Consider the following 25,757-nt stretch of genomic DNA (forward strand, 5'->3'; position numbering starts at 1 on the left):
TTTACATCATTATCAGAGCGAAGACATAAAAATATTAAATATTTCATTTCCTCGAGTGGGAATCGAACTCACAACCTAGCGCACGTCTGTGCCTCTTCTCAACGACTGGCCTCAAATGCTAATTTATTTACCTATGATGTATGTATTTACCAGTAATTTTACCAGTAATTATGTATTTACCAGTAATTTTTAATCACAAGTTGAACCCACAACTATCGTAACTGGTATTGTTTAGTAACCCTATAATAGAGCTTCGAGGATGTCAATAGTTTCAGAAGCATTATATTAGATTAATTAACTGTAACTATCTACGAGTTGATTAACAGCGACGTGATATCCACGCTGCTATGTATTACATAGCACAATTAATCTAATATTCTTTATTGCACAAAATATACATAAGAAAACAATAAAATACATTTAGTTCGCAAAGGTGGACTTATCTCTATAAGAGATCTCTTCCAGCCAACCAGTGGAAGTGGATGAGTTACAAGTAGCGGGTGAGATCATAGTACAATTAAGTTATTACTTTAAACATTTACTTAACTTAGCACAAACAAAACAAAATACACATATTATATTACAATATATAAATACATAATTAAAACAAATATATATGTCGATATACATATACATACTATATAAAATATATTGTTTCATACATACACATATATATACATATAGTTATATAATAAATATATAAAAAAAATAAAAAAGAAATATATAGATATATGAGATGAAAATGTGGAAGTAATTACAATATGAAGTTTACGAGTTTAAGGTTGCGAGCAGATATTTTTTAAGTTGAGATTTAAAGGACATTATAGATGGACTTCTCTGGATAGATTTAGGAAGTTGGTTCCATAGGGATGCGGCATAAACAGAAAAGGATTTTTGGAAGAATTTAGAGTTACTCTTTGGTATGTCAAGTGTCGGTATGACACAAGAACGCCTAGAGCGTGTGGGAGTGGGAAGTAAATGAAACCGGGAGCGAAGATAAGAGGGGAATTTTGAATAATTAAGGATTTTAAAAAGGAGTGAAAGGATGTGCATATCTCGGCGAAGGCGAATTGGAAGCCAATTAAGCTGAGCTCGAAATTGGGAAACGTGATCATACTTACGAAGACCGTAAATGAAGCGTATGGCGAGATTTTGAAGGCGCTCTAGCTTATTGAGTAGCTCCTCGGTCACATCCAAATAGCAGACGTCAGCGTAGTCAAGAATTGGCAGTAGAAGAGATTGCGCAAGCATAATTTTTGTTTTATGAGGGAGGAAATATTGGAGACGCTTCAGAGAATGATAAGAGAAGTGCATACGTTTACTAAGATCATTAATATGTGATGCCCAAGTCAAGTTGCTGTCGAAGGTTAGACCCAGATTTCTCACTTTGTCGTAATATGGAATTGGAAATCCAGAGTAGAGTATCTTAGGCACTGAGGTCGAATTGATTTTACTACCAAGTCTTCTACTGCTTATTATAATTGCCTGCGATTTTTTTGGGTTAACTGATAGGCCAAAAGATTCAGCCCAGTCTTGAATCGCAGCAAGATCTTCATTTAAGAGCGCGATGGTCTCAGGCAATTCATGTAAGTAGCCATGTCGATACAACTGCAAATCATCGGCATACAGGTGGTAAGGAGAAGAAATTACTTTTGAAATATTGTTAATAAAAACCGAAAATAGAAGAGGAGAAAGAACGCCGCCTTGAGGAACACCAGCAGTGAGGTCAAGCCAAGACGATGTATTGTCATTGGCTTTCACACATTGTCGGCGACCGAAGAGATAAGAGTGAAACCAGTTTAAAACTGTGGAAGGAATGTTAACTGCACGAAGAGTAGCAAGAAGTATGTCAAAGTCAACAGAGCTAAAAGCATTGCTGAAATCCAGTAATACCATTGCAGTGATCTTGGTGTTATCCAAGGCACACCGAATGTCCTCCGAGATATTCAGCAGTGCGCTAACTGTGCTGTGAAAGGGACGGAACCCGGATTGGTAAGGACATAGAAGATTGTTTGAGGAGAGAAAAGAGTACAGTTGATTATGAACGATGGTTTCAAGGACTTTTGATAGGATAGGTAAAATGGATATAGGACGATAGTCAGTGATAGCGGAAGGGTTCGAGGTTTTGGGTAACGGAATGACATAAGCATTCTTCCACTGTGATGGAAAGACATTACATGTCAGCGAGAAATTGATAATGTGGGTGACCACTGGTGCAATGACATCCAACACGGGAAGAATCATCTCGAGACTGAGATTGTCACTTCCAATGGCTTTAGTGGAGATGGAGCGGACACACTTCATGACTTCCTCTTCAGATACAGTTTTAAATGAAAAGGGAGTTGAGTCTGGTAGGACATTTTGAGATAAAGAAGCAAGTGTATGTGTTTTTATGTGGGCATTTATTTTTATATTTGGGTTTGTAAAATGAGAATTTAAGACATTAAGATCCACTGAGATCTGATGATCAGCAGAGGCTTTACCTATACCAAGCGACTCTAAGAATCTCCAAACTTGCGCTTGAGAGAGGTTCTGAATGGTATTGTGAACGTAGCGACGCTTAGCATCCCTACACATCCTGTTGCAAATGTTCCGCAGTTTCTTGTATGCTGTGAGATTTTCTTCACAAGGAAATCTTTTGTTTTTAGTTTTCGCTCGATCGCGCTTAGTCATAAATCGTTTAATAATTGGCGTTAACCATGGTGCAGGCGCATGCTTGATACGAACTGGTCTTACGGGGGCATGAACATTAAAAATGTTAATCAGTTCAGAAGTTAGCGAGTGTACCATATCGTCAATATTAGTTAGTGACAATGTGGTTGACCAGTCGATGTTCCTCAAATCATCCCTGAAGCGTTCCAGATCAATATGCTTAAAATCGCGCTGAAGAAAAATTTTGCTTCTAACCTTGGGAGGGCGTAATTTATAAGAAAGAAAAATTAAATCGTGAAAAGAGAAAGGTGCAGTCATTTGACCATGAGAAATAATAAAATTAGGGTTAGAGACGGAGATAATATCAATCAGAGAAGGACGACAGTCAGGAAAAAAATGGGTGGGGGAAGACATGGGTAGAATATGCAAGTTATATGACTCATTCAGTGCCTTGAGCTGGTTGCTTCTAGTATCATTTTTTAACATACAGGTATTTAGGTCGCCCATGCAAATTATATGGTCATAATGATGAAAAAGACTCTCCATAATATCTTCCAAAGCACTAAAATAATTCACTTTATCATTAGGGGAATATAAAACGCCTAAAAGAATTTTTTTATAGTGTAGTTCTACTTCTAAAAAGAGATATTCAAGAATTCCTTCAGCCTGATTAAGGGAGCGAGAGACGACCCTGGCAGGGATGCTGTTACGAAGGTATATACCAACGCCTCCACCAACCCGCTCAGTGCGGTCATTCCGGAATAACTGAAAGCCTGGAAGAGAATAGCAAGCTGATGAGAGAGACGGTTTTAACCAGGTTTCCGATACAAGTACACAATCGACTACTCCGGAGCCAAAAGATGCGAGAAGATCAGTATAATGAGCTGGAATGCTCTGTGCGTTGATATGCACTAAGGAAAGCGAACCGGATGGGTTATTAAAGATATTCGATAACTTATCTACAAGCGAATCTGAATCTGAGACTGACGAGTTATTACTGTCAGCACTATCATAATTACTAGATGAGCAAGAAAAGAACTCATCATCAATATTCATAATTTTAGTATTTTATAAATATGTTAATAAAATATATATATAAATATACAATAATAAATAGAATTACAATAATAAATATATATATATACTTAAAGAAAAACAACTAAATATATATATAAAAACGTTTTAAAATTAACTAATAATATCCACGCGCACAGGTTGACTTTTGGAATAATCTGCACATTAAAGTAGTAATTAAAAGAAAGAAATACAAATATACAAAAAAGAACACATGTAAAACAAAATGGAACGCAATCGAACATGAACAAATACAAGAACACAATAACAATAATCATTCATTTTAACATATCTTATCTATGGTATTATCTATTAACTTACTATTTACATGCAAAGTGACACTTGTCAAATGTGTTATTGTGTAAACAATTTGTTATCATTGCTACAGTTATACATTAATATTTTCAAGTTAAACTAACAAACTAAATATAGGACGGTAATGAACTGTGAAAACTGTGAAAATTTAACAAAGACAAAATAGAGAGAAAATGTAGCTTACGGTCGAAAAAATTACAAATGAGTTTAAATATAAAATAAATTATGTGTAAACCGGCTGAGTTAAATTGATACAAAAAAAAAAGCTACCCGGCTAAATGTTGATGGTGGACTTCATTGAGGGATTTTGTTGTTTTAATAGTTTGAGTTCTGACAACGTAGAAATCTTGACTCTGGATTTGTTATTGAGTAGTATCACTATCATGCCATCAGCCGACCAACATTTTTTTATACCAAAGTGATTGCGGGCGGCGACAAAGACGTCCTGGCGCGATTTTGTTAAAAACTCCGTCAAGGTTACTTTGGTACCTTTTAAAGCGGTTTTTGCAAGCCACACGCTGGAACGTACCTTTAGATTGCAAAACCTAACGAGGACAGCCTGGCAGAATCTTTCTTGGCACCTAGTCTATGGCAAGATTCGATCGAAACAGGCGAAAGGTCGGACAACTTCATGTACCTGGATAACACCTCCATTGTCTTCTTTAACACGTTCTCATCTTTCTCTTCTTTTATGCCGTGGAACAAAAGCACCTTTCTTCTGGATTGTGTCTCCAAGCGATCCATACCGTGTGCAACCAACTCAATTTGTGACTTTAAAAGACTAAGTGACTTCCACACTAAAGTCTTAAAAGTATAGAAATCAGCACTCAGTGCTTTAATTGTGGGATTTGGGGCTGCAGAACTTGGCTGGGACAGGTTCTTCTCAAATTCAGCCATTCGAGAAGAGAACATAGTGGAGAGTTCATCCATGCTCTTGAGTAAGTGTTCCATTGGTGCTTCCATATTCGTAATAAGTGCAAAATTATGTGGGAAAGTGGAGTTGGAGTCAACCTAAGCACAGGTATTTAAATTTTTAACACATATGCTTATTAAATTAAATAAATTAGTAAAAAAATTAAGAGCTACCTATGTAGCCAGTCGCGGCCTGGTTGTGGGATCGATTCTCACTCGGGGAAATGTCGAGAGCCTGGTGTCGCTTTTAAGTTCCTCCATTGAACTTACAATGTCTTGAAAATTCAATGGCAAGTGGTGAGTCAACAGTCTTAACAGTGCTGGATGTGGAATACACAGTATTATTTCAAATTAAATTACCTAATTAATGAAATTTATGATTTATCTACTCAAATAAAAAATATTATTTTTTTAACTTTGTTAGACTGTAAACGCAACGGTTTTTACCAGAGCGAAGAAATAAAAATATTAATAAATAATAACCGATTGCCCTGAGTGGGAATCGAATCCACAATCGTTGCGTTTACAGCGCGACGGCCTCTATTATTTTTTTATTAGTGCATTTTTAGTTTATTTTATAATATTTATTTTATATTCGTGAAGCTAAACAAACACTTGTTAAAAAGTGTAGAAATATATCAATACTAAGAAAAATACGGCGTTTAAAAATGACAAAAGATCTTTCGCGATCGCTTAGTCGTCGCGCTATTTCATATAAACGACAAAGGCATGTACGGAACACGTTTTATATTTCCGTTAATATACATCGCCTTTCTGGAGCAACGATAATGTATCTCGATATTCTATTTCGAAACGAAAATTTTTGTACAGTTTTTGTAAAATAAAAATGTGGGTTCCCTATTTATTTAACAGATTTTAATCTTTTAAAAAGTAACTTTATACAGATTTGTAAATTTCATAATTTTATAAGTAATTTTTCTAATATTTATATATTAAAAGATAGATACCAACAATGTGTAAACAAGCATTACAAAAGTGCAAAAAGAGAGAGTTCCTTAATTGGTTCTCTCTTAATTACTTACATAAAATTGGCAGAACCTTATGAAATAAAGTTAAATATACAAACATCGAATTTACAGTCTTATGAATCCTACTACCAATAATCAAAAAAAATTCTTAATTAAATCCCCAAAATCTCAACGTGATAAAATTAAATACAAATTTAATGAAAGATTTTCGCCGTACTCATATTAATATATGGAATTTTATCTCTTAATCTTCTTTATCGGAAACAACGTTAATGAGTAAACAAAATATGCCCTATATTTTTATATTAATGAATTTGTATGAAGGAAGAGCTTATCAATATTGAATTATATTTTCATATTGCGAGCGTATTATATTTAACCTTTTTTTATTTATTAGGTCGACTTATAACTGAGGCCTGTCGTGGCGCAGGTGCACAAACGTGAGGCTGTAAACGCGACAGGTAGTAAGTGCGATTCCCACTAGAGGAAATGAAATGTAATATAATCATTTCTTCGCTCTGGTATCGTTGCAGAGCCTTTTCCCTTTTTTGTTCCCTCTGCCTACCCTGCTATGTGCGGAGACGGCCGACATGACGACTTGTAACTATGTAATGAAATGTAAGAAACTGAATTTGACCCATTGTAATAATTTCATCATCACAAAACTTGGTAATTTTACATAGCTTAGGTGATAATACATCATCGAGCTGGTCTGATGACGGAGTCTGATAAGAATCTGAATAGTGGCCTATGGAAAGGTTACTAGGAAACCGTTTTAGTCGAGGCTCATAATTACAATTTATAACTCGTAGTACATTCTACAGCATTTGTAGCACTTGGTAAGGAAAAGCGTCTTTTATAGTTTTTCATTTATCCCTTTTTTGTTTCCCTTTACGCTGTATCCCTCATACATAGTTTTGTTAACTATATATTTTTAGTGTACGTGCATTACAAATATTATATATCCATAAGAATAAGGAGGTTACGTGGACCGTGTCTAACAACAAATAATCAAAGTTTGAAGAATTTAATAAACTCTTCGACTCAAAAAGATCGGTTCGAACCTAGAGTTGAGAAAGTTAGTATTTTTCTTTAATTACCTTATTATATAGTATTTTATTAATACTTAAATCTGGAAATAAAATAACGTTTGTATATAAATAATATTTAAGTTACGCCTAGTGAGGAGTAACTTGGTAATTAACAAGTGTATTAACTATGAATAAAACTCAGGCCGGGCTCTTCTAAACAACAATCTAAATTGAGAAACAAGTAGTTTTTTATATAAGTTCTCTTGCGTGGAATATGGACCTGTAAGTAACCATTATCATACGTCATTCCAATTTCAGAACAATCAATTCAATAAAATTATTCCTATATTTTTCATCTGAAATTAGCTTACAATAGTTTTGTATCCAAAAAATAAGCTTACTATAATAAAGTAGCTGAGATTATTATAGTAAATGTTACTTAAATATTATTTAAAATAATATTTCTTATTTCTTATATTTACTCAATAAACAAACTATATTCAAAAACCAAATTCATACTTCATTAACTTAAAAACTTTATTAAAATACACTAACCTTGAAAAAACAACAGAAACAGCGACGAAAATATTATCCTGTCCACCATTTTAGTCACTCACTGCAAACACAAACACTAAAATCTATTTCTTATACTAAAAATGTTGATATAATAGAAAAGTTAAAACGTTAAATACATCGTTTAGATCGCGAAGTAACTGTATGAAGCGACACGAGCACTCTCGTCGAGAGCCACGGTAATACTGTAGAAGGACCTATAGTCAAGTGGCAGAATTTCAACCCGCCATTTAAATTAAAAATTATAATATTGATAATAACTATATCAATATTGTCTTTTTAAATTTACTCTTGTTAATTGAAACCAGTCAGTAAACGCGACTAGTTGTGGGTTCGATTCCGACGTGAGCAAATGAAATATTTGAATTTTCATTTCGTTGCTCTAGTGACGAGCCAAAGCGCAGCGTTGAGTTCCGCCACTCGACTTGTCGAGCAACTTAACAGATTTCTTCTGAGCTGGATACAATGACGCTAAAAGTACTATTGTATATATTGAATAATTTATTTATAAGAAAATATTATGAATCGTGTAACGTAAGATCCCTACTTGTAGAATTGATCATAATGTTCGAAATATTTATATTTCCCAGCTCTGGTATGCAATGCACTGCAATGCACACAATGTTTGGCAAAATTGTATGGAAACTGCGAAAAGGAGTGTTTTAACACTACGTTTTCTTTCCCTACTCTGCTATACTTGAAAAATTATGAAGCTTCTTATTTTAATCAAATATAACGGGACAAATTTAGACCAATCTTCTTCTTTTATTATTATTAGAATTTCGATTTGTAAGCTTCACAATGCTCAAACTCGTATAGTTGAACATTCTTAATAGTACCACTATCTTTTATAGGACATTACATTTAGTAATCTAATATCGATATTGATAATGGAATAATATGGAATGGAATAAAATGATAGCCATTTGGCTAATAACATATATTTATTATTAGAAAATTGTCCTTGTGGAGTAGTGGTTGAACTATGTTCCAAATTAAATACCGAGGCCAGTCGTGCCGTAGCGGCACGAGTGTGACTGTAAACTCGGCGGTTGTTGATTCAATTTCCTTCTTGGGATGAAACATTTAATATAACTGGTAACTAAGTAAAACACGGCGTAGAGTTACGCCACTAAACATGCAAAGTCCGAGAATTCGGCGAAATGAGGCCAACATCGGCGTGGTCGGCTAAGGGTGTAGAGAGGTGTGCACCGGTTTCACCATCACGAGGATTGGGCTTCTCGCTATTACGGAAATTGAGAAATTCTACCCTTTCAAGCACACAGTTCTTGCGGTTCACTCTGCCTAAAGCCAAGCCAGGGGCATCTAATAGATTACAATTCCTCCCTCCCTCCCTCCGGAGGACTCAGGTCCGTGGAGACAGCACTCCAGCACTCAACAGCTCGCCACAAGCTGCCCTTCGGGTTTATTATTATTACTAAGACTAGTAACATTGCCTATGTACCTATCTTAGTTCTTTAAATATTGTCATTTATAGATATATTACAAAGTAAGTAAGCTTTTGCAGTCGCAGTAAGGACGTTCAATACCCTCATTAATAGTACAAGCATCCTTTGTACTGAAAGTGAATAGACTTGTTATATAGCTCATGCAGTTAGAATATTTAAATATTAGTTCTAAATATGGTATATTATTTCGTTTTAAATATAGATATACTGTTAGTTAGTATTTATTATTTTAAAAGAATGTACGGCTCAGTGGCACTTAAACGGTTTCCTCAAAGCACAGGTTCAAACTAAGTTACCACATTATTTTTTTTTAACTTAACGTAAGTTCAGTTAAGTTAATTAAATAAAACAGTCAAATTGAGGAGAGACACAAGGTCTAACCATAAACGTGACGATCGTGGGTTCGATTCCCATTCAGGAATATAATGTTATTTTTATCCATTGAACTGGTAACAAGGGGTTTCCACCACTCAATACACAACGTATCTCAAATTGGGTGAAAAGAGAAAACCTTGGAAAGTACATAAAATAAATTATTGTATATATATGTATGTATATTTTCTGGATTTTTCAAATACCTATGCTAACGTCTATTACCGTTTCTGTTGAATATTGAAACCACCAAAAGCCGTCTAAATTTGTATGTTCTGCTGGAACTAGTTTTGCTTAAGCCTAGGGTGATTATTAAAGTTTTTTCATATGCCAAAAATGTTAGTATAGATGCGTGCGACTGTAAAAGCGAATGTTATGGATTCGATACCACTAAGGATAATGATATAGGTATTTAATATATCCGTATCTGTTCTGTTCTGTATTCTGTTCTGTACTTTCGGCTCATTCTTGAGGCAGTTCCAACGGTCAACACACAATACCTCGAAAAAGAATTCGGTGGAAAGCGGGGAATGGAATATCTTTATACTAGGTAACGTCTGCCTACTCTGCTTTTATCATTCTTTATCTCACATGGTCTCTATGTATAATAATTCTGTTATATTTGGCATATTCTTGAGATTACTGTTATAGCAGAAGAAATATTTTGTTCAGCTATATAGTAGGTGTTTACCGTTGGGAATTAATCACACAGTAAACAGATCTATCTGATGCTGCAGTCGTCGTCGTTTCTCACAAATGTAGATAGTATGAATGTGCCTTTGATATTTCTTTCAACTTGTCTTCAATGTACTATTTACGTTTTTTAAATAAGTCTAAATAATGTCTAAATATTTTTTTTCTCATCATCATCATTTCAGACTTTTGGAGTTTTGTTTCTTAACGTTGCCGTACAAAAGTATGAGATAGGAAATGGCCTCCCACTACGACGATCGATCTTCTGCTTCCCGTATCACTTTTTACTCTTCGAACAATTTTAGAGCCACTTTTCACTTTCTGAATAAATTTTCTACCACAGTAAAAAATTAACGTAATATAAATCGGCGTTGAGTTCCGCCACTCTACATGCAGTGGCTCCACAATTCGGCGGAAAGTGGAGAACGGAGTGTCTTACTAGGTGTCCTACTAGGTTCTATCTGCCTACCCTGCTGTATATTATTTTAATAGCTAAATTATAACATACTGTAAATACGGCTTAAGTTACATTCCGCATTCAAAATGTATCATGTGCCAGACACAACGCACGACGCATATTATAAAACATAAATTGCATACATTGCACAAACCAATATTAGTTATATTATTCGTATAAAATTAGTTAATAAACTTCGATCAAACAATTCCTATTATTTCATCTCTGTACATCATAATTAAATTAATGACATATACTTGTTAGCGCACAGCTTGTTGTTATATTTATAGCGTCGAATAATAATAATTCTGACTATCATAGCGCAGTGGGACAACTTTTGGCTGTAAAAGGGTTGTGGGTTTGATTCAATTCCGAGGAATTAATTTGTTTATTTTTCGAAGCGAACTTCTTATAGAAGGGTAACCCGCTTCGTTACGTAACGCGTAACGGCGCTAGTCTGTCTGGCTTCCTTCTCTCTCACGCATACGGTAGCGGCATTCAGGTGTTGTCGGCATTCAAATGTTAAAACTGTTATGTATTTCTTTACGAGTGTTTTGTTTCAATTTATTAATTAAACAATTTAACTTAAACGGTTGTAAATAAATAAACACTTTTTAGAACTTCGTACCTGAAATAAAAAGATCGGAATCCTTTAAGGGCTTACTTACCTTATCTGTCTGTCCGTCCGTGAAAACCATTTGTTTCAAAATTGCTTCGCCGTGAACCATCATACTCGTAGTTATTCGTATACATTGAACGACAAAAGATTAAAAAACTTTATCACAAAATTCAAGAAAAAGTTACAACTTTATTTAAGAAAAAAAAATAGTAAAGAATTGCTACCACCTAAAAATAAAAAGATAAGAAAGTTATTTATTACAAAAAGAGAAATGACGATTGGATACAAGCCATGTCGATAATATAATGTTTGTTCAGCGAACGAGTTGTTTGACGTATCAGCGTTTTGGCGTTTATACTGTGTAAATTCTAAAAGGAAAAGGGGTGTAGAAAAATCGGCATATTTTATTTGTTTGTTATTTATTCATATAAATAAAAAATAAAACGAAAATTATAAACAGTTCTTTATGTTCTATTTTCATTATGCAATAATATAGACTAATATAATTTACTTAAATAATAAAAAACAACATAATATGTACAAAAAAAATAAATAAACGTAAATTCAAAATGTCCATGAAGGGTTGAGTTCCATCACTCTACACGCAATGTCTCGAAATTTCAGGAGGAAATGAGCACCGGAGTGTCTTAACACTAGCTTTACTCTACCTGGATTGCTACGCGCAACGAACCGTATACTAGTATGATTATAAAACAAGTTTCCCAAACATTTCACAGTCCGTTTCAAACATCGCTTACAAATAATTGGTTTACAATTTTCAATCCCATTTCACCTCGATTGAAGCACGGATTGCAATAACGGGATTTTAACTTATTTTTGTTACCGTACTATTGTACACTATGAATGCCTAAATGAATATACTGGTTTGTTTTTTAAAACTATGTCGATAAAGACTATTATTTATTTATATATTAGCTTCACGCTGTTTCCCGCACATAGCAGTGTAGGAGAGGGAACCTGGGAACGTATTGTTAAGTCACTCCGTTGCGTGACAGTAAAATTAATAAATCAGGAAAATTATTTAGGAAAATGGAGAACGCCCCATTTTCCGAATTCTTAAGGCAATGTGAATTAAGTGGCAGAGCTAAGAAATTAAAATATTAAATATTTCATTCCCTCCAGTGAGAATCGTACCCACAACCATAGTGTACAGACACGCGCTTTTGCCTCTGCGCAGAACTGGCAGAGTTGAAAGAATGTAGTGTCAAAACACTCCGTGCCCTGATTGTCGCCTAAAAATAGAAAAGATGGCGGACATTTGGTTAGTCATTGTTGGAAATACTGACGGCAGGCGGTGGCCAGCACGACGGACCAATCAGCTATAGAATGTGAGCTACACACTGTATCCCGCATATAGCAGGGTAGGCAGAGGGAATGTAGAGTTTAGACACACCATTTCCCACTGTCCGCCAAATTATGTAAACCCATAAATTTAATGAGTACATTCACATGTATAATATTAGTAAGATGATTAATATTAAGTCTAAGTAACTTGATTTTTTTTTGTATTCTCCATTTTTCATAAAATAACATACTTTGTATTCATTTCCGAACTACACTAGAAATATTTTAGGAAAATCCCTTCGTAATCACCGTCTAGGCAGGGAGCCTCAAACAAACTAGGCCAATAATCACTTACAATTTGTAAAAACTTATTTTTCTCGCTTTACGCTTTACCCCATTTAATATAATATGAGATATAATTATAGCAGGATAGGCAAAAAGAATCTAGTAACAGGGAAAATATTCTGCTCTCCCCTTTCCGGTTGAATTCGCATGTTGAATAACGGAACCTAACACCGTTAAAAATATATCTATTTATAATTTAAAAGAGTAACATTATAATAATATTTGGAATTACAATGCGTTGGGGCCGTTGTGACGCAGGATCACAAGCGTGCGACTGTAAACACGACAGTTGCGGGTTCGATTTCCACTCGAGGCATTACGTGTTGGGCGTCTTATTGGTTCTCAGTTGCCCTCTGCCAACCCTGCTAAGTGCGGGATACAGCGTGAAGCTAAAAAAATAGAGCGTAAGTGTGCGGACCGACATTTTGGTGGTTCTGGATAAGATAGACAAATGATAGACTTCTAAGTGTCTTTTTCTACATTAGAGAAAGTCTATGTAGCGTTATGAGTATAAGAGTCCTTTGTGATTTTCTTTAGTATTTTTTTGTATATAGATCTTTGATTTTCACGATTATTACACATTTAACCGAATTAATCGAGTATATTTAATTTTATACATTTTTGGGAACCCGACGTTTCGATTATTATCATTGATGTTATCGTAACGTAGTAAATTATATGCATACATATGCACTCGGGAAAATCCCCGAGTAAATATTATATTTGCACTTATTATTTCTCCTGTCTTTTAAGGCTAAGGCATGCAATATGTAATGTCACGAAAATGACGCGAAAAGTTAGGAACGTAGTGTTTTTTTAACACTAAATCCTATCCCTACTGTTCTATATAACCCTTATATATAACCCTAGTTGGCCCTTTATTTTTGGGCCGATGTTAATCTGATTATTTTTTTATTTAAGCAGCTTCTTTAACTTGTTTAATATATTCAGTACTAGGTAAAGTTATTTTTGCTTAGTCTATCACAAGTTAAATAAAGATATAATGATTCATCACAATTTACATAATAAATTGACTTCCAGAAGACAATGAGATCTTTGATGAAATAAAACAAGTATAGTAAGTGCAAGTCATCAAGTCAAGTAATTAATATTAATTTCTAAAATAGTATATATTGTAAATTATGCTACGACGCCATCTCGATTTAACACCAGACATACTAATATGTGTAGTTAATACAAAATGATGATTGTAGATTCCATTCCTATTTAACAATATTTATACTGCCAAAGAGTAATTTCACGCTTTTTTACGCACAGGAGGGTAGATAGAGATAAACCAATGTCCTGAATCGAACCCATAGCTGCCACGTTTACAAATATGTACTTAAATTCTCTTTTTGCTGCAAAATTTGAAAAATAATTTAAAATAAACTAGGTATACACAAACAAAAACATACTGATGTTTGAAATTGTTTTTGTGAATATTGAAATTGATAGCAATTGCAAAATAAAGGGTGCCATTTTGAATCCACTATTGAAATTCTGTTTCACCTCAGCACTAAACTACGTTTTCAATTTTCCTTTGACAGTAGATGATAACAGTTAGTGCCTTTGATAACGTTCAAATTTCTTCGCGAAACGCTATAGTAACGAATAGTCTTGTGCTTTTGCCTTTGGCAATAAAGAATAGAGTTCAATTTTAATTATATTTTTCACTGACTTTAAAAAAGAGGGTTATCAGTTTGAAACTGAATATTGGAACTGCATTTTTTTTTGCTTTACGCAGAGTAAACCTGGAAACTTGGAATTAGGTAGGTAGGTTAATACTATCTATTAAAATACTTCCGTTCAACATTTTCCGCCAAATTATCGAATCATTGGGTGTTGATTGGCGGGATTCGACTCGCTTAAACTTGTAACTTTTATTTCATTCTCCCGAATGGAAATAGAACCCACAATATTTGCACTTGCAGTACTACTCTTGTGCCTCTAATGACGGCAATTATTCAATTACTAGTGGACCCGGACGCGGCTACGCCTGCTTGAACTATAAGAATATTTTCGCGTCGGTCATACTCACACTGTGCCGCCCGAAGGCTAGGTCATTTCGATTCAGTGACATCTCCTTAATTATTTATTAGAATGTTATACAGTAAACTATAATTTCAACCTAGATAAAATGCTAAAAGTGACTATTATATTTATTTTCATAAGGATGAATATCAAAATGTCGCGGTAACGGTTGCGTAGCGACGCGACGGTTGTTATTAACATGGCAGAATAAATTGCTTGTCAAATTAGAAAGTACTTTAAAATATATTAGTATATATGTGTAATGTAACATTTTATATAGCCTATAGCACTTCTGAAGAATGCAGCTTTCATTCAAAACAAAAACAAAGTAAATCGGACCAGTAGATCCAGAGATCTTAGCCTTCAAACAAACAAACAAACAAACAAACAAACTCTTCCGTTTTATTATATTAGTATAGATAACCAATTACATACATCGTAAGAAACATAGTGAGATTTGAATTTACATTCTTTGTGCTCGGTCAGGCACGTCCCAACGAAATCGCAATGGAGTCGACCTATATAACCTAAGAGCTAAAGGAACAAAAAAACCTTTAAGAAAATCTAGATCTGAATAAATTAAATTTCCTAAATTGATTAGTCCAACCGTTTCTCGTTTCGCAATCACTATTTCATCACTTTATTCTTTTTACTTCGCCACCTCATTCCCTCTACGTGACTACATCTACTAACGCGGTCTCGTTGGTTTTATCCAATCTAGTTTGGTAAATTTCATTTAGTTCCGTTCCGTAGATTAATTTGGAGAATCTAGCGGATGAAATTATTCATGTATGGCACATATATACATTTATGTATGTGAAAATTATGAAGGATCAAAGAAATATTCATTGACTTGATGATAAATGTAAATAGCTTATATTATATTGATTTCCCAGGGATCTACTCGGATTTTTTGACATTTAAATTAAAGTCGATAAGCGATATTTAGTGGAAATAATTGCTTGCGATGGTTGTGGATTTCAATCCTGTAATAATATTTTAGAAATTTTAATAATATAGAAATCCCATAAAACTATGTTTTTTACTTTACACTTTATCTCTAGCGGAGTAAACAGAAAGAAAGAATCACAAACGAATCTTTTCACAAATCTTTGGCCTCGTACATTGTTATCAATCTCTTCATACAGGCCTTACGGGCTTTCCCGTGCTTTTAACGTGACCTTCCCATAGTATTTTATCGATAGTGTGTTTTCGTAGGTTAACCAAGGTGTCTTCTTCCTCTATTAGTTATATAGAATAACAAAATAATACAGGTGTAAAGTGCGAAATAGAAATAATTTGTCACTCGCATGTCACTTCATCTTCATATTTCCCAGAAAATATGAAATAGAAAAAATATATTGAACTTTTCTTACACGTACATATTATGTTTATATACTTATTGGTTAGAAGTATAATGATTTTCATTATAGTAAGCAGTGTTTATGTAATAAAAGACACATAATAGATTATGCTAATTAAATTTGAATAATTAAATAAGAATAGTTTCAAGAAAATAAGTATAAGTAACAATTTATAATTTTTTTTTTGAGCTCATCACTTGGGATGACCTGACCTTCCTTCCTGACCAGGAATTGAACCTAAAACCATCCCAATTATAGTTCGACGGCTTCAACAATTATAATTCAAATAAAACACATTTAAACGCCCCTCAGTAACCACGCAAGATTATTTGGTAACCTAAACAAACAACATCGTTCTTTTCTCGTTTATTTTGTTATTTCGATGCTTCGATTGGAATTGCCTTGTTATTTTGTTTTCAAAGTAATAATTTACCATTCTGAAAGAATTCCATAATTTGTCTCTCTGCCTATCAAACGACGACTGTATCGAGTGGAAGCCGGGCGACCACATTTCGAGTTATATTATCAACAAAAGGGGATATGTAACCGTAATTCGCTAGCATCATACGTTTATGAATTACACGAAATTCTCATATGAGCATAACCGCGACGTAAAACTATGATAGACTAGAAGCGTCCTATACAAATAAACGATTTATCTATTTTTTAAAGGAATGATAATACCTGCAACTATATTATATTTTAATTATAAACTGAAATTAATATCATATATTTTGATTAAAAATTTAAATTCGTAGTTCATTTCATGCAAAACGATTGCATATGTCCGTAAACATTAGTTTATTAACTCTTAACTTATACTTCCCGTTGTCTTACAATCCTGAAATTGGTACGAAACCTTGGATGGGCAAATCCGACTGGCACTTAATCGATTTTTTTTATTTTTCTATAACTATTCTAGAATTCTTTCATCTCCACAAGGGAGGTCGCGGGTGTGGTGCGCCTCACATTCTGTTTATTAATGAACGGCCTTAGTGAAGGACGTGCTCGCGATTTGACTCATTCTGTACAATTAATTTCATATTTTAGATATATTTTAGTCAACTTTTTTATAGAGACGTGCTTAAAATTGTAAATTAGGTATTTGTTGAATCAAAATGCTTGTTCCAAAGAGACGTAGCGATGTTAGCGATTTATAATAGGATAGCTACATAGAAAGGCCGCGGTTCGAATCCCACTTGGAGAAATACATTATTTTCATTCCTTTGTTATTGTTCCAAGAGTCCTATAATGTCTCGAAAATTGCTTGGAAAATGGGTAGAGGAATCAAAGTGGGGGGACGATTTGCCCCACAATCACTTATAAATCTAATATTAAGTTTATAATTTCGATTTTCTATTAGCCAGGGTGGTTGCACATGAGGTACTTATAATAAAGTATTTATGAGATTGATATAATAGATATTATGATGTTTTCCTCAAAGGGCGGTGGCCATTTAACTTCCATATTATATTAAAAATACAGAATATTGATCTCAGCAAAATTGTTGTTTTTTACCAATACTAGATTTTAATTTAAGTATAAAGCTACTAAAAAAAATGTACACTTTATTAATTGGTGTCGTCTGACTGCCATAACAATTTTTGTGGGTTCGATTCCCACTTGGAGAGATATATATATATTTTCATTTTGTTTCTTTGGAAAGAAAACAAAACGTGGCATTAAGTTCCGCTATTCAACACGTAATATCTGGAAAATAAAGCGGTGCGCGAGGAACGAGGGTTAGTACCTACTAGGTTCCCTCTGCCTACCCTGCTGTATGTATGTATTTTGACCCAGAAAAGGATGAAGAATTTTTAAATCGCTTTAAAACCAAGTTTCATATTTAGAATTATTAAATACACAAGTAAAAGTTTAATACTATGGCAAAAACCTATTAAAGTTATCGCTGAAGCTAAACCATTCCTCTATAATATTCATATTTTTAAATTGCTAAGATGGCGAAATAAAGTTTTGCCAGTAAAAATAAGATAACGTTGATAACTATAATTTTTGTTGGAAAATATTTTACATTTTACTAATAAAAGAAAAGTTTTGAGGCACAAGGCTCGCTCTCGTAACTAAGCAAAACGCAGCGATGACTACCCCCACTCAACACGCAATGTCTCCAAAATTTATCGGAAAATGGGGAACGGAATATCACAAAATTAAGTTCCCTTTGCCTACCGCTGTCAACAGGATACAGCGTGACGCTAAAGAAAGAAATGAAGAAATTATAGAAAATTGCCAGATTATAGTTCAACGAACCAAAATCATGAACAAATCCCCGAACAAATTGAATGAATGGTAAATTATTACTTTGAAAACAAAATAACAAGGCAATTCCAATCGAAGCATCGAAATAACAAAATAAACGAGAAAAGAACGATGTTGTTTGTTTAGGTTACCAAATAATCTTGCGTGGTTACTGAGGGGCGTTTAAATGTGTTTTATTTGAATTATAATTGTTGAAGCCGTCGAACTATAATTGGGATGGTTTTAGGTTCAATTCCTGGTCAGGAAGGAAGGTCAGGTCATCCCAAGTGATGAGCTCAAAAAAAAAATTATAAATTGTTACTTATACTTATTTTCTTGAAACTATTCTTATTTAATTATTCAAATTTAATTAGCATAGTCTATAATGTGTCTTTTATTACATAAACACTGCTTACTATAATGAAAATCATTATACTTCTAACCAATAAGTATATAAACATAATATGTACGTGTAAGAAAAGTTCAATATATTTTTTCTATTTCATATTTTCTGGGAAATATGAAGATGAAGTGACATGCGAGTGACAAATTATTTCTATTTCGCACTTTACACCTGTATTATTTTGTTATTCTATATAACTAATAGAGGAAGAAGACACCTTGGTTAACCTACGAAAACACACTATCGATAAAATACTATGGGAAGGTCACGTTAAAAGCACGGGAAAGCCCGTAAGGCCTGTATGAAGAGATTGATAACAATGTACGAGGCCAAGGATTTGTGAAAAGATCGCAACGTTTGTGTTTCTCTCTGGCTTCTCCACTAGAGATAAAGTGTAAAGCTAAAAACACAGTTTTATGGGCTTTCTATATTTGAAATATTATTACGGGATTGAAATCCACAACCATCGCAAGCAGTTATTTCTATTAAATATCGCTTATCGACTTTAATTTAAAATGTCAACAAATTCGAGTAGGTTCTTAGGAAATCATTATAATATGAGCTATTTACATTTATCGTCAAGTCAATGAATATTTCTTTGATCCCTCACAATTTTCACATACATAAATGTATGTATGTACCATACATGAATAATTTCATCCGCTACATTCTTCAAATTAATCTACGTAACGGAACTAAATGAAATTTACCAAACTGGATTGGATAAAACGAAGGAGACCGCGTTAGGTGATGTAGTCACGTAGAGGATGAGGTGGCGAAGTAAAAAGAATAAAGTGATGGAATAGTGATTGCGAAACGAGAAACGGTTGGACTAATCAATTTAGGAAATTTAATTTATTCAGATCTAGATTTTCTTAAAGGTTTTTTTGTTCCTTTAGCTCTTAGGTTATATAGGTCGACTCCATTGCGATTTCGTTGGGACGTGCCTGACCGAGCACAAAGAATGTAATTTCAAATTTCACTATGTTTCTTACGATGTATATAATTGGTTATAAATAAATAATTGCCGTCATTAGAGGCACAAGAGTACAATTGCAAATGAGACGGTTGCAGGTTCTATTCCCATTCGGGAGAATGAAATAAAGGTAACGAGTTGAGTTCCGCTATTCAACACCCAATAATTCGATAATTCGGCAGAAAACGTTGAACGGAAGTATCGTAATGGGAACGGAGTATCTTAATAGTAAAGTTTAGGAAAACTTTACTATTAAGATACTCCTACCTTTTAAACTTAAAAATCAGCTTCACACTGTATTCCGCACACAGCAGAGGCAGAGAGAACTTAGTGTTAAGATACTCCATTCTTCACTTTTCCGAATTCTGAACTGAACTTTTCCAAACAAAACCTGGAATTAGGTAGGTAGGGACTACCCTACCTACCTAGATTCGCCCTGCGTAAATTAGATATTTCATTGGAATATATATGATAGACTAGCGGACGCGCGCAGCTTCGCGTGCGTTAGGGTGAATTCGAATAACCCATGAAACATGTGTTCAATGAAATTTTTAAGAGTCTAAATTTCAAATTTTATAAAAATCGGTAGCGATTAAAGATTTTTCCATACAAACTTTCAACCCCTTATTTGCACCCTTAGGGAGTGAATTCTAGAAAACCATGAAACATATGTTCAATTAAATATTTTTAAGAGTCTAAATATCAAATTTTATAAAAATCGGTGGCGATTTAGGAATTTTCCCATACAAACTTTCAACCCCTTATTTGCATCCTTATGGGGTGAATTCTAGAAAACGACGAAACACGTGTTCAATTAAATACTATTAAAAATCTAAATTTCAAATTTTATAAAAATCGATGCCGATTTAAATTTTTTCCCATACAAACTTTGAACCCCTATTTCACCCCTTTAGGGTTAAAATTTTTCAAAATCCCTTCTTAGTGGATGTCCAAATTACGAAAGTAAACTTTTGTCCAAATTTTAGGTTTCTACGCACAGCGGTTACGGCTGTGCGTGCGTCTTACCTCAGTCAGTGAGGACAAATCCTTTTATATATATAGATAATACAGAAGGATTCAGAGAGCAGATAAATTTATATAAAGATTATTTAAATGTTCCAGGAAAAATTTATTGTTAGTATAATTTCTGAAATCGGTACAAGACTTCGGTACTTCATGAGTGAAACTGGACCACCCGGCCCCCCCTATTCCTACTTCCATGCTTGCAGCAAGTAAACAATAAATCTAGAGTCAAGATACTGCGTCCTCCACTTTCCACCGAAAAAGTAGTTAAAGCATGTAGAATTACAAGTCAATGAAAATAATTTAAATTAAAAAATCACCCTGAATGGGAATCAAACCCACACACATCACACATTACAGATAACATTGCGATACGGGAGTGTCATAAAAAAATCATTAACTTGAAAACAAACAGTGAAAACACATATTAGATAATTAATAAAATATGTATTTTATTAATTATCTAATGTATCTATGTATAATTATTATATGTACCCTTTTGTATATATTATAATTTGTATATATAATATAAGTATCGTCTATGTATAATATATCAAAAATTATTATGTTATTTATTTGTATTCATATCGCTCTTTATTACTTATGCACTACCGTTATATCCTGCTCTATCGTAAGTTTATGTTAGTTAAGGTTACCTGTAAGAGATCACTAATAGTGATAAGGTCGCCCTTGCCTATGTCTTCTGTCTTACTATTTAGTTATGTGTTTGTTTATGTATGCAATAAAGAGTTTTATCTATCTATCTATCAAACAGTACAAATATACCATTTAACCATAATTTGTCTCTCTGCCTATCAAACGACGACTGTATCGAGTGGAAGCCGGGCGACCACATTTCGAGTTATATTATCAACAAAAGGGGATATGTAACCGTAATTCGCTAGCATCATACGTTTATGAATTACACGAAATTCTCATATGAATCATATATAAAAACATACTGATGTTTGAAATTGTTTTTGTGAATATTGAAATTGATAGCAATTGCAAAATAAAGAGTGCCGTTTTGAATCCACTATTGAAATTCTATTTCACCTCAGTACTAAACTACGTTTTCAATTTTCCTTTGACAGTAGATGATAACAGTTAGTGCCTTTGATAACGTTCAAATTTCTTCGCGAAACGCTATAGTAACGAATAGTCTTGTGCTTTTGCCTTTAGCAATAAAGAATAGAGTTAAATTTTAGTTATATTTTTAACTCACTTTAAAAAAACGGTTATCAGCTTGAAACTTGGACTAAATATTGGATCTGGATTTTTTTTTCTTGCTTTACGCAGGGCGAATCTAGGTAGGTAGGGTAGTCCCTACCTACCTAATTCCAGGTTTTGTTTGGAAAAGTTCAGTTCAGAATTCGGAAAAGTGAAGAATGGAGTATCTTAACACTAAGTTCTCTCTGCCTCTGCTGTGTGCGGAATACAGTGTGAAGCTGATTTTTAAGTTTAAAAGGTAGGAGTATCTTAATAGTAAAGTTTAGGAAAACTCCATTCTTCACTTTTCCGAATTCTGAACTGAACTTTTCCAAACAAAACCTGGAATTAGGTAGGTAGGGACTACCCTACCTACCTAGATTCGCCCTGCGTAAAGCAAGAAAAAAAAATCCAGATCCAATATTTAGTCCAAGTTTCAAGCTGATAACCGTTTTTTTAAAGTGAGTTAAAAATATAACTAAAATTTAACTCTATTCTTTATTGCTAAAGGCAAAAGCACAAGACTATTCGTTACTATAGCGTTTCGCGAAGAAATTTGAACGTTATCAAAGGCACTAACTGTTATCATCTACTGTCAAAGGAAAATTGAAAACGTAGTTTAGTACTGAGGTGAAATAGAATTTCAATAGTGGATTCAAAACGGCACTCTTTATTTTGCAATTGCTATCAATTTCAATATTCACAAAAACAATTTCAAACATCAGTATGTTTTTATATATGATTCATATGAGAATTTCGTGTAATTCATAAACGTATGATGCTAGCGAATTACGGTTACATATCCCCTTTTGTTGATAATATAACTCGAAATGTGGTCGCCCGGCTTCCACTCGATACAGTCGTCGTTTGATAGGCAGAGAGACAAATTATGGTTAAATGGTATATTTGTACTGTTTGATAGATAGATAGATAAAACTCTTTATTGCATACATAAACAAACACATAACTAAATAGTAAGACAGAAGACATAGGCAAGGGCGACCTTATCACTATTAGTGATCTCTTACAGGTAACCTTAACTAACATAAACTTACGATAGAGCAGGATATAACGGTAGTGCATAAGTAATAAAGAGCGATATGAATACAAATAAATAACATAATAATTTTTGATATATTATACATAGACGATACTTATATTATATATACAAATTATAATATATACAAAAGGGTACATATAATAATTATACATAGATACATTAGATAATTAATAAAATACATATTTTATTAATTATCTAATATGTGTTTTCACTGTTTGTTTTCAAGTTAATGATTTTTTTATGACACTCCCGTATCGCAATGTTATATGTAATGTGTGATGTGTGTGGGTTTGATTCCCATTCAGGGTGATTTTTTAATTTAAATTATTTTCATTGACTTGTAATTCTACATGCTTTAACTACTTTTTCGGTGGAAAGTGGAGGACGCAGTATCTTGACTCTAGATTTATTGTTTACTTGCTGCAAGCATGGAAGTAGGAATAGGGGGGGCCGGGTGGTCCAGTTTCACTCATGAAGTACCGAAGTCTTGTACCGATTTCAGAAATTATACTAACAATAAATTTTTCCTGGAACATTTAAATAATCTTTATATAAATTTATCTGCTCTCTGAATCCTTCTGTATTATCTATATATATAAAAGGATTTGTCCTCACTGACTGAGGTAAGACGCACGCACAGCCGTAACCGCTGTGCGTAGAAACCTAAAATTTGGACAAAAGTTTACTTTCGTAATTTGGACATCCACTAAGAAGGGATTTTGAAAAATTTTAACCCTAAAGGGGTGAAATAGGGGTTCAAAGTTTGTATGGGAAAAAATTTAAATCGGCATCGATTTTTATAAAATTTGAAATTTAGATTTTTAATAGTATTTAATTGAACACGTGTTTCGTCGTTTTCTAGAATTCACCCCATAAGGATGCAAATAAGGGGTTGAAAGTTTGTATGGGAAAATTCCTAAATCGCCACCGATTTTTATAAAATTTGATATTTAGACTCTTAAAAATATTTAATTGAACATATGTTTCATGGTTTTCTAGAATTCACTCCCTAAGGGTGCAAATAAGGGGTTGAAAGTTTGTATGGAAAAATCTTTAATCGCTACCGATTTTTATAAAATTTGAAATTTAGACTCTTAAAAATTTCATTGAACACATGTTTCATGGGTTATTCGAATTCACCCTTAAATACGCACGCGAAGCTGCGCGCGTCCGCTAGTCTATCATATATATTCCAATGAAATATCTAACATCGTAATTGCTCCACAATAACCAAATCTTACTTTATAAAGTATTTCTTACCTGGAAAAATCATATACGAGCTTTGATTTCTCGTATACGAAAACTAGCTTACATCTTCAAGCAACTTAATTATAGCGCTAGTCCACAAATTCTAAACAAGGTTGACTCTGCCCTCGTGCATCGTTACTCACGTATTGCATACATGCAGTGGTGGTATGACTGTAAAAGCGACTAGTTGTGGTTTCGATCCCCACTCGAGGAAATGAATTTTTTTATTTATATTATATCTTCATTTCTTCGCTCTGGTGTTGAGGCAAAACGTGGCGTTGAGTTCCACCACAAAACACGCAACGCCTTCAGAATTCAGCGAAAAGTGAGGAACGGAGTGTCATAACACTAAGTTCGCTCTGCCTACCCTGCTGTGGCCGGAATACAGCGTGAACATAAAAAAATGGACTTACGAGCGGCTACTAGTATAAATAAAACACAAGGCTACGCCACCGCGTTGTCAACTACGTACTGACCGACACCACCACCACACTTCGTAATGGACGAATCGAGTAATTAAAACCGTTACGTAATCGAATGCGGTTGTGGTCTCCGTAGGTTTACAGAATTGAAGATGTACTGTATGTCCTATCTATATTTATTATATATGAGTAAAGATTTATATGTATGTATGTTTGTAGTGGATAACTACTGAACAGATTTTAAAAATTAGATGAAATGAAAGACTATATTTATTGCTAGAAAAATTTAGGGATCTCTATTAAAACTTCAATAATGTAACCCAAGGGGTAAATAAGGTGGTATAAAATGTCTTTCATCGCATCCGCTGTAGAAACTGTTGAAGATACAACAAAGAAATGTTGTACAAAATTAAAGAACATATCCATATCTAATGTGGGTGTATCCATAATCCATACTAATAGGGTGATATTCGCAAAGTGGCTGGCAACGGCTGGATGCGAAGAGCTGGAGATCGAGCTCAGTGGCGTGTCATTGGAGAGGCCTATATCCAGTTTTGGACGAGGACAAACTGATGATGATGATAATCCATATCTAAAAAAACTTCGCGATACCACCATTGTCCCACTATTGTAATTTTAACAATATACTTTTTTACAGCTTAATAATAGATGGAAATGCCGGCCATAATCAAAGAATGTTATGCATACCTAAAAGGATACATACTAACTGTGCGTAGTATTGTAGTACAAATAAAAAAAAACAAATCCTACTATTAAGTATTGAACCAAAAACCTCTTATTTTAGACACAATACTGCCACTGAGATATATATATAAATATAGTATGTTGAATGATGAAACCTAACACTGCACTAACGTTAAGGCAAGCTGAACTAGACCGTGAAAACTACCTGTAATGTAAATTAATACTCCTATGTTATAGAGAGGACTCTATAT

At 33.8% G+C, this 25,757-nt stretch overlaps 1 protein-coding gene across 1 annotated transcript in view; it reads right to left on the bottom strand.

Moving 5' to 3' along the window:
* The window catches only part of LOC146539800 (uncharacterized), an 82,883-nt gene extending 75,149 nt beyond the window's left edge, over window positions 1-7,734 (bottom strand). The window contains exon 1 of the mRNA XM_085207820.1: window positions 7,529-7,734. Coding sequence (XP_085063946.1) covers window positions 7,529-7,577 — 49 coding nt within the window. The 5' untranslated portion in view covers window positions 7,578-7,734. The remainder of the gene's footprint in view (window positions 1-7,528) is intronic.
* Window positions 7,735-25,757: the final 18,023 nt, after the last annotated feature.

This window comes from Heliconius melpomene, chromosome 3 (genome assembly GCF_056956725.1).
Source record: "Heliconius melpomene rosina isolate 202511_hmr_F chromosome 3, ASM5695672v1, whole genome shotgun sequence".
NCBI classification, from domain to species: Eukaryota; Metazoa; Arthropoda; class Insecta; order Lepidoptera; family Nymphalidae; genus Heliconius; species Heliconius melpomene.